At 45.8% G+C, this 17,689-nt stretch overlaps 1 protein-coding gene across 3 annotated transcripts in view; it reads right to left on the bottom strand.

Annotated features, from left to right (window-relative positions):
* The window catches only part of rbms3 (RNA binding motif, single stranded interacting protein), a 246,819-nt gene that overhangs the window by 121,896 nt on the left and 107,234 nt on the right, over window positions 1-17,689 (bottom strand). For all 3 annotated transcript variants that reach the window (XM_053446879.1, XM_053446877.1, XM_053446878.1), the window contains 2 exons: window positions 17,116-17,273; window positions 4,747-4,805 (listed from right to left, as the gene is read on the bottom strand). In XM_053446879.1, coding sequence (XP_053302854.1) covers window positions 4,747-4,805; window positions 17,116-17,273 — 217 coding nt within the window. The remainder of the gene's footprint in view (window positions 1-4,746; window positions 4,806-17,115; window positions 17,274-17,689) is intronic.

Genomic DNA, 17,689 nt, shown 5'->3' with positions numbered 1-17,689 from the left:
CATCTGCACATAATTCACTTTCAAAGGGCAGAGGGGCTGGGGGGGGGGGCGAACAGAATCCTTAATTGCGCCGGCACCGTGCGCAACATAGACAAATGTTTATATCTCGGCCCTCTAATGAGAAACCAATAAGGGATTGCAAAAAAAAAAGAAGAAAAGAAAACACTCTCCGTAACACGCAGGGCTCCATGCACGTGACAATGGGAAACAGGAGTTTGTCGGAGCGCGTCACCTCATTCATCAACAGCGCTCATGCTCCGAGTCATGCAACACTCCACTCAGGCACTGATCTAGCAATAAATCTGTTTTTATAGAATGTTAAATTGCCTATATTTCCCCATTAGGCCCATCCCGCGGGTGCAGGGCACGGGATGCTTCAGATTGTAATGGTCAAGCGTCTGACAGGCTTTTAAATTGCTGCGTGTGTGTAGCCCAGCGAGCGGGAATCGATCGGCCGAGGAGTTCACCGTGTCCACGCTGGAAGAGCTGCGTGCAAATGTGTTATTAACTTATGTACGTGCTGCTTTGAAGTTAATAATCAAATGTTTGGAATGCGCGATTTGAATTTTCGAGGCAAAAAGAAGTTTGCACGCTACATTAAGTCGCCCACATAACGCAGCGAGCAGTAATTCTTTCAAGATGCCAGTTTATGTAAAGCCCTCATGAGTTTTTAGCATCCTCATGCAAAATGAATGTTGAGTTAGCGCAGAACCCAAGGAAGGAAGAAATGAGCAACAACAAACTGCCGAAAACACAGAGCCACACAACACACACTATCTTCTCATCTCATCTATCTCCCACAATTCAGTGCGGTGGGCCATCGCGGCACAGCGCCAGTCAGACCGGTGGATCTCGGCACGGCCTTATCTCCCAGCGGCGGAGGAGGAAGCGGAGGTCTTTTAAAGGGCTGAGGTCATTTCCTCTGCCTCCGGGCTGTGGCAGGGAAAATAAAATGTCTCCACTCGGTCACTCCGGCTTTATTTCAAAAGCCTGCCGCCGCCTTTTAAAGAGCTCCTCGTGGGCACGGAGGGCAAATGAGCAGTTTGGGGCTCTCACAATCTATCCCCTGTCCTCCCTCACTCTATGATGCAAACCCAAAAATCTCCGCCGTGTTGCTACGGGGCTAAATGCAAAAGTGCAGAGACAGAAATAAAGATAGACGGGGGGATGTGAGCGAGAGAGAGAGAGACAAACGGAGACAAAGAGGGGAGGAGAGGCAGAGTGAGAGTGTGGAGGAGCATGAAAGTGTGAGAGGGAGATGAAGAGCTGAATGCCTCCACTCAGCAACAGCGCTTGACAGCCCTGAAGCCCTTTCACAACCTCCCGCTCCCATCGCTCTCTGAACTGGGCTACATCCAAAACATGTGTGTGTGTTTATCAGCCTGCACAGTTTATGCGTCTGTTGTGTTGCAAAAGTGTGTGTGTGCCTGGAAAGCCTGTGTGTGTGTGTGTGACATAGAGGGAGGTTGGAGCAGGGGAGTGAGTCAGCACTGGGAAGATAGAGCGGCTCATTGAAAGGCCTGCGTGGTGGAGGAGAGCAGCCAGAGCAGGCCAGGCACACACGCTGTGATGTTAGGGAAAGGATTGATAGATCTGCTGCACGGCCACTGCTGCTGCTAACACACCTCCGGCAGATGGATGGGGAGTGTGTGCCGGGCCCTGATTACTCTTTGTGTGTGTGCGAGGGTGGCCTTTTGTGTTGGAGTGCGTGGGAGAGGTGCGTCACATGATCTTAGCGTGCATTTTGTTGTTGTTTTCTCAGACCGGGGCTATACAGCACTTGCTCATCCACGGAGGCTAAATGTATAGATGGACTTGGCTAGTGGGGAAACAGTGTGTTCACGTCTGTGTGTGGGCGCCGCACCTGCGTCTGAAAATGCACATTTTTCCCTGACACCTGACCTGTAAGTACAGAGAGCGTCATAACTGTTTTTCTGCTTTTACCACAACACACAGCCTTCACTCCCACGCTCCCTGTTCCGCGAGCACATATTATCATCTATCCATCTTCCCATCGTGCTCTCAGCTTCTCAATCTTTTTTATGGGCATTATATTGGAACAACAAATACAAAAAACATCGCTTATAAATATGCGTTTATATGTATGTAGTGATGAATAGTATCTAGAGTCTATATCTCTATGTATGGAAAGGTACATCCCTGCAGTAGATATAGAAACTAGTTCATAACAAACTAACTAAACCTGCACAATAATGCTATAGTATCTGTATAGTACATGGAATCTGACAGCTTTTCATAAAGCTGCTGCCAAGAAACATATCCAGCAGAGCCAGTTGGGCTGAAGCTGCATCAAACAACCACACATATTGTGTACGCGTTCTAAAGGAAGAGCCGAGAAGGAAAAGGATTTTTTTTTTGCCAATATCACTTTTTCCAATTTTTGTTCGACCTGCCAAGCGTTAAGAGGCAAGTACACAAACTTTTTGGTAACGGTTTTATGAATTGGAATCGGTGAAGGTCGATTTAAGGGTCAGCTGAGGTTGGAGAAATAGTGACAGTGAGTAGGTCATGGTGGGTCCGACACAGGGAATCCATCCAGGAGATTGGATTTGAAAGAGTTTTTTACATAGTGAACTTATGTCTGACAAAAAGTAAAAAATATTTGTGGGTGAAAAGGCACAGGAATCATTTGCACATCTGACCTTCAGTGGCATATTTATATATTATCTATATATTACTGTTAGAATGACAAATGTTGAGTCAGTTTCAATTTTTCTGTGTTTTTTTTAAATGACATAAAATTTACAGTAAATCTATAATGTATATGACCATTGTTTTAAAAAAAAAAAGGATAAACTGAACCAACAGAGTTCAGATTATAGTGTTTTATTATCGGGATACGTTGTTGGACAATATGAATTCAAAACAAAACCACCAGCTTTTGAATGTAAAACAAGATACGTCCGCCTCTTTGTTTGGTGGATCTCTTGCTCCAGCTCCCCCCCTCTCAGAGAAGACCGGTCCTGACCCCCCCCCCCCCCCCATTTCTCTCACGTTGTTTTGGCAGAGCGCTCGGCGTGCAGAGCTAAACACAAATAACACCGAGGGGAGGAGGGGGAGCGAGGACACGGACGAGAGGGATGCTCGCTGTGTGTGATGGCGGAACAGCAGTGATAAGCCGCTGCTCTGACATTTAAACAAGTGTCAGGGTCGAGGGGTCAGATGACTGGAAACAATTCGCGACTGGATCAGGGGGGATGTGCCCATCAGGCTTCAAAACACCTGCTTGTCTCGCTCATGCTTTGATACCTTCTCACCTTTCTGGAGACGGTGCGAGGTCCGATTGTGTTTTTTTGTGTGTTTAAATACGAGAGAACTGTGATGTTCTCCTCACGCTGTTTCCCCCCCCTGTGCCCACCTCCCACTCCTCCAGTGGGCACAGAGCAGGACCATCCCTTCCACTCATGAAATACATCTGCTTACATTTGCTTCTTGGCATTTCAGCGGCGCTGCATTCCAGGAGGGTGACTTATGGGAAACACTGTCTCCCTCACAACACGCGGAGAAGCTGCGCTGATGTTTCTCGCTCTGTGCATAACTCAGGTCAGCTGGAGCCCGAGGGGGACGAACTGCGATTGAGTCCATTTCTTTTATTTCGTCACAGGAGCTGGAGGAGGTCTGATTCACTCCTTTTCCTCCTCCACCTCCCTCGACGCTGACTTTCTCCTCTTTAATCCACCCTCTGCTGTTCCCTGTGACCTGTGGAGACATCTTTCCCACTAACATGCATCCACTCTTGTCTTTAATAGCCCGCAGGACTCACAAAAAAACAAAAAAAAAGGGACCTGTCGAGATAATCAGCTTTTTTTTCTATCCTCTCTAAAAGGCAGAGGTTCTTTTCCGCGGCATTTTGACCCAGAGAATACCTGGCAGGATAAAACCCAGGCATGGAGTGGGGTTAAGAAGGCGGCTTCACCTTGAAAGGCCACACTTCAGAGCCCGGGAAACCACAAAAAGCAATTAAAAGTATTGATGGAACTTCAATAGCTCTTAAACAGTGCTGCCAGACACCTCGGGGCAAGTAGCACACTAATCTTTTTCTTTCCCTCATCTCTCCATCACTCCGTTCTCTCCCCTCGCTCGCCCTCGTTCACTCACTCTTCGCCGGAGACAAAGTTGCTCTCGATCATTTTCTTAAAGGGAAGAAAAATAAATATTCAGAGACATGCGACGCAGGTGGCTGAAGTGAAAAACAGAGCCGAGACACCGGGAAGCTGGGTGTGACAATGACGGTAATTAAAGTTGATCTAATCCAAACTAGCTTATTAGCCCGCTAATTGGTTGTGTATGTTCAAGCATGTAAATGTGTGTACTGTGTGTGTGTGTGTGTGTGTGTGTGCGAGAGAGAAACAATTTCAACCGAGCCACTAAAGTCACTGCTGCATGTGCGCACCATTTACTGTGCAGCCCGCACTAATGGACCCGCTCACAGAGACGCACTTTGCAGAAGATCGTCTTCCATACGACAAAAGAGGAAATCGAAGAGGAAGGAGGGAGGGGCTGACAGGGGGGGGGCTGCTGAACCTCTGAGGCACAAGCAGGATGTTTATCTGAAGCCCTCCTGCAGCGTTCACTTGCTAAATCGCTGATTTACAGCCCAAAGCCTCCATAGCCGTGTAAAAAGGACTTGTAGTGTTGTTCCTGTGATGAGACACGGTTTCAAGGGTGATAGCTGGAGCACTAAAAACACGGGAGGTGCACAAGACAGACAGAGTCATTATTTACCTTTGCACTGGTTGGTGTTCTTATCCAGAATGGCCTTGGTTGACACTATTTTTCCGTACCTGTAAAGAAAAGAGAAATGGAATTCAGTGTTTTTTGACTCTTCAGGACCTTTAACACTCACTGGAACACCCCCGCTGGTTGAAGCAGATGTTTTAATTCCTCACTTTCTTCCATGTAGTTGCAGCCACAATTTGCAAAAAGCAGCACGAATGTCAAAAGCCATCGGGAGAGAGAACCCTCTCCAGGTTAATAACGTTACGTGTGCGGCTGACTTCTCAATGAACGTGCAGCCCCCTGACATTTGAGAGGGTCACCGAACATTTTCATGAGGTCTAATAGCACACATGAACAGTGGAGCGTCTCCAAAGTTCACTGCAACATATTCAATTTTTATCCTAAAATGTATAAAATGAGCAGAAAACATAGCCGTAAAAATGTGACACAACGACTTGAGCTTTAGAGGGGCTGGTACTCTGTAACCCCCCCCCCCACACACACACACACACACACAGCCGAGTTAGTTGTTCAACCAGTTTCCATTATTAATGCTAGGCTAAGTAGGAAACATGTTGGAACCAGCTTTATACTGAACAGAGAAAGATACCATCCTCTCCACCTGATAAGAGTACCCCTTCCCATTTCCATGAAGCGGGACTGGACGCCAACATTCCCAACAAGCTGTGGAAGCATTCGACCAATCACAAAAGGAGTAAAACCCACGTGTTTCAGACAGGGGCTGAAAAGAGGAGCTGCAGCCGAGGGCAGTCTGAGGAAAGTGATGTATTTTTCCTGACATTAGATCGTGTGAACGTTTTCAACTGAAATAAAATAATGAACACGAGTAGGAGCAAAATCTGTCGCCTTTATTGACCCACTATCTGCTTGTCTCAGCTAAAACAGCAACATTTAGCATTGTGAGTACATTAGGGATGTGTGTGTCTGTGTCTGTGTGTGTGTGTGTGTGTGTGTGCGTGCGTGCGTGCGTGCGTGCGTGCGTGTGTGTGTGTGTGTGTGTGCGTGCGTCAATTTGCATGTGTGGATATAATTTCATGTATATATTTGTACAAGTGTGTGTGCAACTGCACTTCTCCTTGTACAATTTCATTTGTGTAGGTGGTGTGTACAAGCTTGTATATAAATACATAAGTGAGAACAATTCCCTGTGTGTTTAACGCACTTTGCAATGACTGAGCAGAGGAGCATTTGGCACGCACTCGCACACGCACACGCACACACACACACACACACACACACACACACATTCATTCTGTAGGGAAGAAGCAGTGGTGCATCCTGGCCCATATTTCACCAGCAGGGGATAATTGTGCCATTTCTCAACGAGTGGCAGAGACTCTATTTACTGCATGCTGCGGTGGGGTGGGTGGTGGATATGAACTGATGAGATCCGAGAGGAAAACTACCAGCTCATGCACACAAACACATACTGAGTGAGTGTATGCACACGCACAAGCACACACGCTAACTCACAGCATGTATATTCACACACATGCGCCTACCCTAAAAAAAAAAGGATATGAACACAAAGGCAGCACTCACCAATCAGTGGGTCGTCTCTCCTCTGCAGATAAACAGGCCATTTTAGCTAAAGAGATCCATCATCTAATGCAACAGAACAGGGCGGATGTGCAATGTTTGATCACACTGAGACACTCCAGTGGAAGTACACGAGACGAGCATGGAGCAGGGAGGTTGGTTTGATTAGGGAACATGCAGCGGGGGGGCAGAGACTGCAGCATCTCACACTGTAGAGGACCAAGTGCAGAATGTAAGATCTAGTATGGTAGATGGGATCACTTTAAAGATTTATAAAGAGATTTATTTCAAATGCAGCCGAGACACCATGTATTGATTATAAATATGCTGGATGGGAATTAGCCCGAAGTGATATTGACTTAATCAAATTGTTATAGTTGGAAAAAAATGCAAATATCGATATAAAAATAAGAAATACTTACAATCAATAGTTATTTGAATATTTGAGAAGGACACGTGAATATCTTCTTTTTAATTGACCTAAACACTCAAAAGGAAAAAATATAAGATTTATGCTTAATATTCCTGCCAGTTTACTGAGGATAAAATCCCAGAGGACATGGAATCATAACTCAATATGATCTTTTATTGATAGAATACTGAGTAATAATGTATATACAAGCCACTGAGCTGCCTTGTGTACTACCTGTCTATCTATCTGCACACAGGCTCCTGCCCTGCTTCAGAGCTTAACTGGGGAAAAAATGGAAAAAAAAACTCTATACTCTCAGTCTGGGAACCAGTTAAGAAGCTCAGAGCTTTTGGCACAAATTGGGGGAAAGTTCTCATTAAAAAAACTTTGTTTGGACTCCGGGGAAGCGGGAGACAGTAGCTTCCCGATGCCAACTCATCACCGCTCGCCTCGGTACATGTTAAAGACGGCTCATCAACGCGTCCCCTCCGCCGTCCAAACAGACGCCTGCAGAGAGATGAAAGGACGAGGGGAGAGGAGACGGCTTCCCGGGGCCGTAATGGAGACATATTGGAGGTGGATGGAGAATGTGATCGGAATCTTCATGTTTGTAGCCTGTGTGTGTGTCTGTTTCTGTGTGTGTGTGTGTGTGTGTGTGTGGACAACCCTGCTTCGCCTCTCTGCCAGCCGGGCCTGGGGAGGCTTTGATGTGACAGAGGCAGTGCCTGTGAAGCGCAGGTTTAACACTGTGATGCTGTGGCCCTGGATGCAGAGCCTGTCTCCACTAATCCTATTTCAATCACTCTCGCTGCCTCTTATCTCTGACTGGCCCTCGGCCCTCTGCCCCCTCATCCCCCCCTCCCCCCCACAAATCTTCTCCTCTGTCTCCCCCTCTTCCTCTCTTAATGTCTCCCTACCGTCCTTTACATTCCCCATACTGTATCCTTGTCTCCTCTCCTTCCGTCTCTGGCTTCCTCCCCTTCTCCTAATAGGAATCCCGTGGCAATCATCCTGATGCAACGTCGGATCAACCCCGCGGAAAAAAAGACGCTAGAAATGAAACTGCTTATAAAAAATGGAGGCTTCATGAGCTATTTGAAGATGATGAAAATGTACAAATTGTGGTGATGTAAAACATGTCATTCATTTGACAGCTGTCCAGACTGTGAGACGCAATGAAAACCGAAGCTCAGCTGAGAGCTGGGCTACGTTTCTGAGAGGGTGGCCGGATGACACCCCCGCACTGCGCTTCTCCTCCCCCCCCCCCCGCCCCGTTCACTCACTGGATGAAATGATCCAGACGTTTTCCCTTTCTGTCCTCAGAGCTGGGGAAGTGAAGCGGCCCCTTCAGCGTGAGAGAGAGGAAGAGCTGATCAGAACCACCACACGTCGCTGCAGAGTGGGAGCACGGCACAGACGGAGGATGGACGGACCACCCAAGTGTTGTTCTCAGACGCTGGGCTCCTCTAAAGGTCTGGGAGGGTGTGAGTGGATTCAGAACACTAACAAGGGCTTGAATCGGAAGGTGAAACTTGAAATAATAAGACAAAGACCACCTTCTGTCACTGGGATGGGATGAGAGGCAGTTGAACCTGTGACCGAGGACACAATCGCTGCATCAAAGACTCTGAAGGAGCAGAGATGAAGGAATGGTCACTTATTCCTAGAGGTTTAATTTCCACCTCAACATTCAGACAGTAATGCAAGTGTAGTTTTGCAATAAATTGAGTTAATATTTAGCTTTAAAATTATTGTTCCACCTTTATAATCACTTATAATTTAGGATAATACTAATAACTCTGTCAAGATAAGCATTGGAGCTGGAAAAGAGCTTTTAAATAGGTTGGGCAATAAATGGGTTTAAAAAAAGGTTGATATCTCATTAACGACTCAATAACAAAAGACCAAACTTTCTGAAGGTCTTGATGACATTATTAGCTGATTTGACCGAACTGCATTTTTGATCATATATTTCTAATAATCACTCATAATGCTGCCATTTATATATTGAGGATAATATTAATAATTCTGTCAAGATAAGCATAGAGTTCCCCCTCCCAAAAAGATTCAAACAGGTTTATCCCATATCCTCCTTAATCAGGATCCAAGACATGATGAATACAATTTTCACAGGTTTGTCAAATGACCAAATCAGCATGAACATGTCATTAATATCTGTGATGGTGTGACTCAAATGTGTGATGATTTGACACAAAACCACCCACGTGCAAATTGAGAAAGCTGTTTGCGCTTTGATAGAAATCAGAAGCAACAAGTAAAACAGATGCAGGAGGGCTGAGGCTTCCCTGAGCTGACTTGTGTAAAAGCAAAGAACTGTGGTTTCTCAGCACCGATGGGCCACCTGTGCTGGGGGAGGGGGGGGGGGGCAGGTGCAGAAGGCACACAATGGAGAACAGTCACGTCAGTGTACCACCACCTCTTGTACGTCTTTACTCGAGAAAAATAATTAGCAGGGAGTGGATACCGCAGCTGAAAAAGAAAATGAGCTCTACTGAGATTTCTCCTCATGCAGGTGCAGAAGACGCCCGTCATCCAGCGTCACTACCTGCTCTGTGCTGCACCGTTTACCCAGAAGGCTTTGGTAAGCTTTTACACTGTTATATGAAAAAAGGTGGAACAGTTATATTGGTGCTTCTGTTGGCAGCACAGAGAAGGATGTGTTATTTCTACAAATTAGTTTAGTGACAACTTTTACACCAAACAAGAAACAACTTTAACAAGCTTTTCCCAGTTTTTGGGATGAGTCACTCGTATTTATTCGCCAATGATCGTCTCCTAAACCTTTGTGAAATGAGAATAGGCATGATTAATTTTGTCTCTGATGTCACATAGGTCATGGCTATTGCATTATTTCTATAATGTTTTTGCTCTGAACTGTTCAATTTCAAAATAATTATAATCTCCGGCTCAGGTCCTTGTGAGGGATCTGTGCAACAATTTCAATGATCGTGATTTAGTTTTATCTGAAAGTCTCCTGTGATCAGACACAGCCCGCCGGTGCAGTTTGTATGGAAGAAATTTTAAAAAGAAGTTGACGCTTTTAAAGAGAGAGGTTCCCTGGGGGAAAGAGCTTTGTGACAGAAGGAAGTGGAAAGGACAAAATGAAGAAAGGGAACCCGAGCTTCATAAACAGGAATAATCTTTGCAGAGGTAAAATAAGAGTGGTTGGTGGCTAAAAATAAGGAACCTGATGAAAACTGTTCAAAAAGGAAAAGAGGAATCTTAAAAAGACAAAGAAAAGACGGAGAAAGACAGGGGACGTAGAAAATATATTAATACAATAGCTTGTTCATTGTTCATATCCTCTGAGCCTCTATACTGGTAGTTTGGTGTAAATGCTGACAATGACGCATTTTACTCAAATTCCTCCATGTGCATAATATTAATAGAGCTATTCCAGTATATTATAGTTATATGATAATAAAGTCGAAATTCCAAAAGATTCCCTGTTTAAATATCAATGTGTTGGAGAAGAAAAGCAACAATGAATCAAAGCCTTTATCAAATTGAATTTGGCTTCTGCACGTTATCCTTTTCTTGGCAGAATTGTGTTTTTGAAGCAGCTGGTATTCCCCTGTGTGTTCTGTTGGCAGGTTTGTGGTGCGCTGGCAAATTTTACCTTCAAACCTTTAATGTGTAAATGTGGGAAACATCTTGGAACAGAGACGTAATCCTGCCTACAGTGTTTTTTTTACTTCTTCTGTCTGAAGCAGCTTTTGCTGTTTTTGTTCTTTACCTATTGACACATGAATTGAATGTCGGGTCTTTTCTTGGAAACAACACCGATGCTTTAATAACTAACAGTGTCTTTTACTGGAAAGATAATAAGAAGAAATATGCTAATAGAAATTCCACAACACTTACTGAATATACAACAGCGGACTCAAGCGCTGTCTTCCCAATAGTTAGTCATCAACCAAGGTGTGAGCGCAGTTCAAAATGAAAGAGGCCAATGCTTGATCTCTGGTATGAAGCCGACAGTAAACAGCGCTGGAAACAGAAGTAAACTGTGTGCGTTCTCAAAGGCTGTTGAACTGTTTTCAAATGCAGGAATGTGATGCTGTGCCAACATATCTACTGGAGCTCGAGGTCTGTTCCTCCTCCTAAATAAACGTGAATTCACTGAGCTGCGGGAACCAAGGAAAAACATCTTTAGACTTGGAAGTTTATATAGATATGGATATGTTGACATTGTTTATTTCCATTTTTAAACAAGACAACGTGTAAACAAGGTTTAGAGGTACTGGTGGGTTCGTCCTTTTTTTTTTATACCTCTGGACAAAGCTAGAAAAGCTGCCTCCCAGTGTTTTCAGTCTTTATCCAATTCTAAGCCAAACAGCTGTTGAATAAATGTCCACCCAGTTTCGAGAGTGGTACTGACCCTCTCATCCATCTCTTGCTCAGAAGACGAATACGTTTCTCTATCCCACAGTCGGCTCTTCGGGATCTAAGTGGGTGCTGCCGTATCCTGGAGAAGATATGGAAGTCTGTATCTAGATTGGCCCTGACACCCATCTGGGCTCTAACCAGCAGACTGAGGATGTTTTTGCTAGAGGACCAACAGGTAGAGAAAGACTGTTCTGTGACATTTACAGGAAAGATGTTCAGACACCATGAACCAAAAGTGCTTCAGAGTGAGCCTGGGGAGGCAAACTACACACTGGTTAGCCAAGATTAGGGATCAAGAAGAGGCACGGGTTACCAGCGGGCGACAGTGGGAAGCCTCAGCTCGTGGCTGTGAGTGTGGCTGTTTGCAGTCTCTTGCTTTCTCAAGCACACATGCTGGTCCTCGTCAGAGTCCGACTCGCACAACAGCCTCCGTTTGTTGGGAAGGGTCCAAGCTGTCATACCCACATGCCATCCTCTGCTGTCTGACACGCACAAATGACCAAGTGTCATCTGAGCCGCTGCTGCTCTTCGCTGTCTGGACGCTGATCCAACTGAAAGGGAAAGTCGGTGGAGGGAAATGGTCGGGAAGAGAAGGTAGCGCATTGAAGCCAGAGAGTCCAGAGAGTCCAGAGATCGGAGGTTTTGTGACTTGGGTCATTCAGTCTTTTTGGTACCCGAGACTCTGCTGCCTCTGCTGTTGGACCTTAAAACCTTTCCTCAACCGAGGTCAGATGAAATGTGATCATTTGTGCAGTATCTGCTCTGATTATTTATATGCTACAAGCTAATATCAAATGCAGCGAAGTATCACGTAATTTTAACAGTTTTTAAAGGGGCTGTGTAATTTGTATTAATTAAATATTAAAAAGGTTAAGGTCAAGAAAATCATTGCTAGAGCTATTACTGTTAACATCGCAGACTTTGGTGCAGAAGTGGAGGAGAAGCTCCTTCCAGACTCCAAATAGGCAAACTGTCTATGTGTCATGTATACAGTAATTAGGGGGATAAATAATTCAAACAAAGCCTTGGGCGGAATCAGCTTCTCCGCTCGCCCTCTGCTCTGAAATCAATGATTTGGGGAGTTGCGTTTTAGTTCGTTGGACCTGAGGGGTGAGACCACAATGTCACCTCTGCAGGAGGGGGGAGATTGACATTGTGCAAAGATGTAAGAGAGCAGACAAGAGGCACGAGACGAACTGAAGGGAGAGGAGGCCTGGAGAGACAGATGTGTTTACACATAGACACGCTGGGTAAGGTGGGTTCCGCTTCCACGATAAGCAGATGTTTCTACTCAGAATGAGGTTGTAAGAGCGGTTGAGTTTGGACATTCCTGCGGCTGCCTCATTACTTTTTTAAGACCCTAAGCACCACTATCTCTTTGTGCCCAGAGTGACGCACAACTGGACATGTGCTAATGTTGGTGAGGACACACAAGGATTGTTGCTGAAATTGGAGAGATGGATGAAGCAGGAAAAAAGAAAGCAACCCAAAGAGTGTATTATTAAAACTTGGCCCACACCTTTGCTCACACTGCGTCTCCCCTCTGTCAGCTCTCTGAAGCAGAGGGGATAGGCCGGCTTTGATAGCCAGACAGCTAATGTCAAGAGTGGACCTCGGTGAGTCATTAGGGATAATGTGCCACTGCTGAGTGCCCGGGCCTCTGCTTCATAAAAACAGGTGGTCCCAGGGTCACCCCTCCCTTCTCCTCCCCTCAATTTCTCTACTTAGCATACCTCATGGCTCTCTCCCTCCTTCCCATCCCTTCTTTCCCCCCCGCCCGCCTCCTCCGCCTCCCCTCTCCACCGTTCCCTCAGCACACACGGGAAAGGTTATTTGGACAATTGATGGTGATTAGCTCTTGATTTGGCTCGCTCTGTTCGTTTGATCAGGCTGTGGCACGGAGGCCAAAGCCAGTGCGAGCGAGGGTGCAGCTGTGACTCGGCCGCGGCTGAAATTGGGCGCGGAGAACCAACAGGAGGATGAGGAAGAGGAGGGGGAGGGGGAGGTGGATGAGAAGGAGGTAGGGTGGAAGAGGAAGGAGAGTCGGGGGTTTAGGGAGCTCTAGGGTCCTTTGCTTTCTTGGCGGCTTGAGTTATGGGTTCGGGGCTGCTGGCAGGGAAAATGTGAACTGTATGTTATTCCAGTTGTGGGCCCTCGTAAAAAAAAAAAAAAAATCTCTTTCTCCCTTTAAACAGTTTGTCCAACAACCTGCTTCCATTCTCGCTATGCCTCTCCTGGGTGGTAGACTGCTAACAAGAAAAATGTGGGTGCTGCCTAATACCTGGCTTGTAAAATGGGCTGTGAACTCTGCTTTGCCCTGAAGTGTTTGGGGCTGTATTGGTTTTGTCAGCGTGGTTGGATGTTTTGGCTCCATCGATCTTTGGGTTGGAGGGGGTTTGGGTTGATACAGTGCCTCAACCTGCCTGGTTATGCCAAGGATTTTTTTTTCTCACATCCACCGCTCCACCCGTTCCTTCATCCATCCATGCAAGTAGGAAGGCCTCTTGCTATCTGGGTGTTGAGCCAACAAATCCCCACTCCACTCCTTTGGCCTCTTCGCTACACCCATATATCAGGTTGACGGCTGCAGGGAACCCAACATCCAGCCAGCTGAACAAAACAGAGATTAAGCACCCACCCGAATCCATTTAATTACTCGTTCAACAGCTCTCGGCGTGTTGCCCTAACTGCTGTGAGAACTTTCGGAGTTCTCCAGTCTTTACTTTTGCTCCCAGCGACCACAGGGAGGTTGTTTGAAGGAGGTGAATGGTCTCAAAGAAATCTTGCCCCATGGTAACTCAAATGCTCTTTGTGTACCGCGTGTTTGTGTCCCCACAAATTCAAGGCTTGGTTACCAGGGTGTGTGCGGCTGGGGGTGGAAGTCAGCTGAAATGTGAACATGACATCACGTCACATCTGTAGACATCTGCGAATACAGATTTCTTCAATGACGAGTAAAGCCAGCATCAACAAAGAGAACAAAAGCACCACAAAATAAAACAATGATGACATTATTTATAACACATGGGACGGCCCACTCTCATGAGCTAACACAGGATTAATGCATTTAAGTAATTCTGCTATATTATTTAGCATTTGTTACGACTTTATCTTTAAAAGGTAGGGATGTCTCTTTCTCTTTTGAGTTCTTATAATCCAGAAATTCCAACTTCTTCAAGATCTGTGATTTGTTACTGAACCCATGACGAGTTCACAAAGGGGGGGGGGGGGGGGGGGGGGGTACAGCAACAGTAGAAGGTATTTATTTTTTGGCATCGCTCAGACGATGTGCAACAGCCTCCAATCAGCAGCTACAACATGGCCTGATGTCAAGAATGCATCAGTTTGGCGGCAGCATGTCCACTTTCGAGATATTATGTGAACCAGGTTGGCCAGAGCTGCCTTTCAAACATCACACACACACACACAGAAACTTAAACAGTAATCCTTGAGAGAGCCGATAGATGGTGATGAGGAAAAATTGCTAGGCCAGCTAATGTGACTGAAACTCCCCCAGTTCTCATTTTCCTAAAACTACAGTGCATTTAGTGAGCGTTTATGTTTAACAGAGAGTCTCCATGGGAGAGCTGATGGGCTGAGGGGGGGCGGGCATCTGCAAAATATATATATATATATATATATAATAAAAAAAACTGAGGGGAACCAAGGGGGCTGCAGACTGCAGAACAGTTGCATGACCTTTTCTTGAATGCTGCCACCCGCCAGCCACTGAAACACGGTCTGGCTAATTAAAGTTTCAGTGGCACTGGATTTTCACTGGCACACCTCAAGCAACCTTGGGGGCTATTGTGCGGGCGATACACACAGAGGGACGGATGGGAAATGTACGAAAAGAGAGAGAGAGACAGAGGAAGCCGAGGAAAAAGCTGAGCCACTAGAGGACGGCACGACAGATCCAAGCAGTAACACACAAGAGTCGGCGGGAGCAAGGCTATATATTAGAATGCAAATCTAGACTCACAAAACATGCAGACGCCCCGGGTGCTTTACATAAGCCCCGACTCGGTTTGCCCTTCTAAACAGAATTGCTCAAAACATTCAAGATCACATGGAATTAGAAATGAAATTGAAACTGTTCAACTCAGTGTTACAGAGTGGATGCTGGAGCTGAGCAAGAGATATGCAATGCCAAAAACGCTGAGTGCTTTTCCAAATCTTATCGGCCCGCCTGTCAGGCTAATGGAATTCCGATGGGTCAGTATCAAGAATAAATGCATGACTTATGACATGGTAACCGGGAGCAGTACCAAACACACTGGACAGCATGTTCCTGTCTCCAAAGGATCATTGAATAATTGGCCGCGTTTGACCGAGACATTTCTGGAACTATGGCCAAGGAAAGGTTATGCAACTAGACAGACTCGCTCATGGCCTGTATTTCACAATCTGCTGGCCTTGTCTCCATTAATGATCTTGACCCCCTTTTCGCCATTTTAGAAGTGAAAGGGCCTAATGGAGCCGAACAAAGCTGCTTGTGTGTGTGTGTGTGTGTGTGTGTGCAGTTGTATGTGATTGTGTGTGAGAGACAGAGACAACGAGAGAGAGAGACAAGGAGAAAGAGGGAAAGAGGGTGGGAGAGAGAGGGAGAGAGAGAGAGAGAGAGAGAGAGAGAGAGAGAGAGAGAGAGAGAGAGTGAAAGCCCCCGTGACTGTGTGTTCCAGCTTGATGAGGTCTTGGTCTGTGATTCCTGGGGGAGGTGGTCCAATCTAAGCTTTATTCTGCCTTATTAAGCTGTGTGCAGGCAGGTGTGCGTGTGTGTGTGTGTGTTAGTGTGTGTGTGTGCGTGCGTGCGTGTTTGCTCTATCAAGAGCACTTGGCAGATTTTTACGAGTGCCGTTGTGTGTGTCTCTAAAACACACACAGTTGGCAGCGGTTTAATGGGGTGTGGAAGGTATAGTACATGGACCCTTTTTCATTCCTGCGAGCGGCGAGTGGGTTGGTTTGATCACTTTGTCATTTAAGACCTTTAATATATCATTGTGTGTGTATATATACTGTACAGCTACCACAAGGACAAATATGGAGGCTGTGCATGTCTTTTTTTTTACTGCACTGTTTACCTTATGGGATGTTTTATTACAAATACACACAGAAACGCAGATGCATGAACATATTGATGTGGACGCCAGAATACGTGCTTGTACTCCAAAAACTGAAGGGAGAGCAGTTGTTTGGTTTAGTCAATCACGAGAACGATGTTCTAACGACAGACAGACTGAGCCGACAGCGACCGGGGTCCAGGTGGATCTGCTTAGCTCCACATTTGACTTGGCTGTTCTCTCCGTGGTTTGACGCCCATGAGCTGCAGCCACTGTAAATTCTTCGAACTGCTTCGCAAACGCAAATTGGTTTTCCATCTTCGTCTAAGTACAACATCATCTGCACAAAATGTCTCTCGTGTCTCCGGGCTGTCAGCTATTTATCCAGCGACTTACTGAAATATGATCTTGGCGGGGGAATCTCTCCCCCCCCCCCTCCATTCCACTTGTTTCGACAGCGAGACCAGATACAGAGAAGTTTCCCCTCTTCGTTAAACATCTTCATCATCAATTTCAAAGATGACAGCTCAAATTAGGACTTCCAGTGTTTATGGATTAGATTTTTCTCTCATAACGATTGCATCAAATAGCCACTTTCCACTGAAGGAAATCACTGACATGATCATAATAATTGACAAATTATCTTTTTTTTTTCTTCACACTAACGTTACTGTGGAATGTATGGAAAAACATTCAAGTTTCCAGGATAATATAAATCAGTGCGGACATTTATATTGGCTGCACGGTGCTGGGAGCTCCACGCACTGTTTAATACCTACAGTGACGTGGAGCATATAATGGCCACGTAGACCATTAGAACCAGTGAGAATGCAACTATTAAATCCCCTACTTAAGATGAGATTTACAAAGTGGCACTGACAGGAGTGACAGCACAAACCGCCGCATTTAACCGTAATGGTTCCCAGGACTTACGGTTGGCAGAGTTTGATGAGGTCCTGGTCGGTGGTCCCGGGTGGCAGGCCTCGGATATAAAGGTTGGTCTTGCTCAGCTGCTCCGCCCCTCCGTGGCTGCAGCTGTTGGTGCTGGGGCTGGGAGGAGCCATCGGATGAGGGGGTGGAGCATAGGGCTGCTGGGAGGAGAACAGAGAGGAAGGGGAAAGATTCAGCACAAATAACCAAATTACAGGTTTTAATTTTTAAGACACAGCGAGTGAAAGGTGTGAAGAAACAATAACGGGCAGCTGGAGGACAGAGGACACGAGATCAGGGATGAGGAGCTGGCAGCAAATCCACACAATGAGAATTCATGGCTTCATTAACACCCAGTGATGCAGTAAAAAGCCACTGGTTCATTTTCAGGGTGTTCATTTTTTAACTAACCTCGGGACTTCTTAATCTTAAGTAAACATTTCCCCCCGGGGGAGATGTGTGAAATTAGGGTTCATGAGGCACCCGGCAGCTTATAAACAGTTTTAAGTGATGGCAACTTCCTGCTTACTATTCATACCCTCAAAACCAATTTCATCTCACTGTAAAACAATTTACA

The sequence above is a fragment of the Pleuronectes platessa genome, chromosome 18, assembly GCF_947347685.1.
Source record: "Pleuronectes platessa chromosome 18, fPlePla1.1, whole genome shotgun sequence".
Taxonomy (NCBI): domain Eukaryota; kingdom Metazoa; phylum Chordata; class Actinopteri; order Pleuronectiformes; family Pleuronectidae; genus Pleuronectes; species Pleuronectes platessa.
Note: the sequence above shows the minus strand (reverse complement) of the source record. Positions and strands in the feature narration are given on the sequence as shown.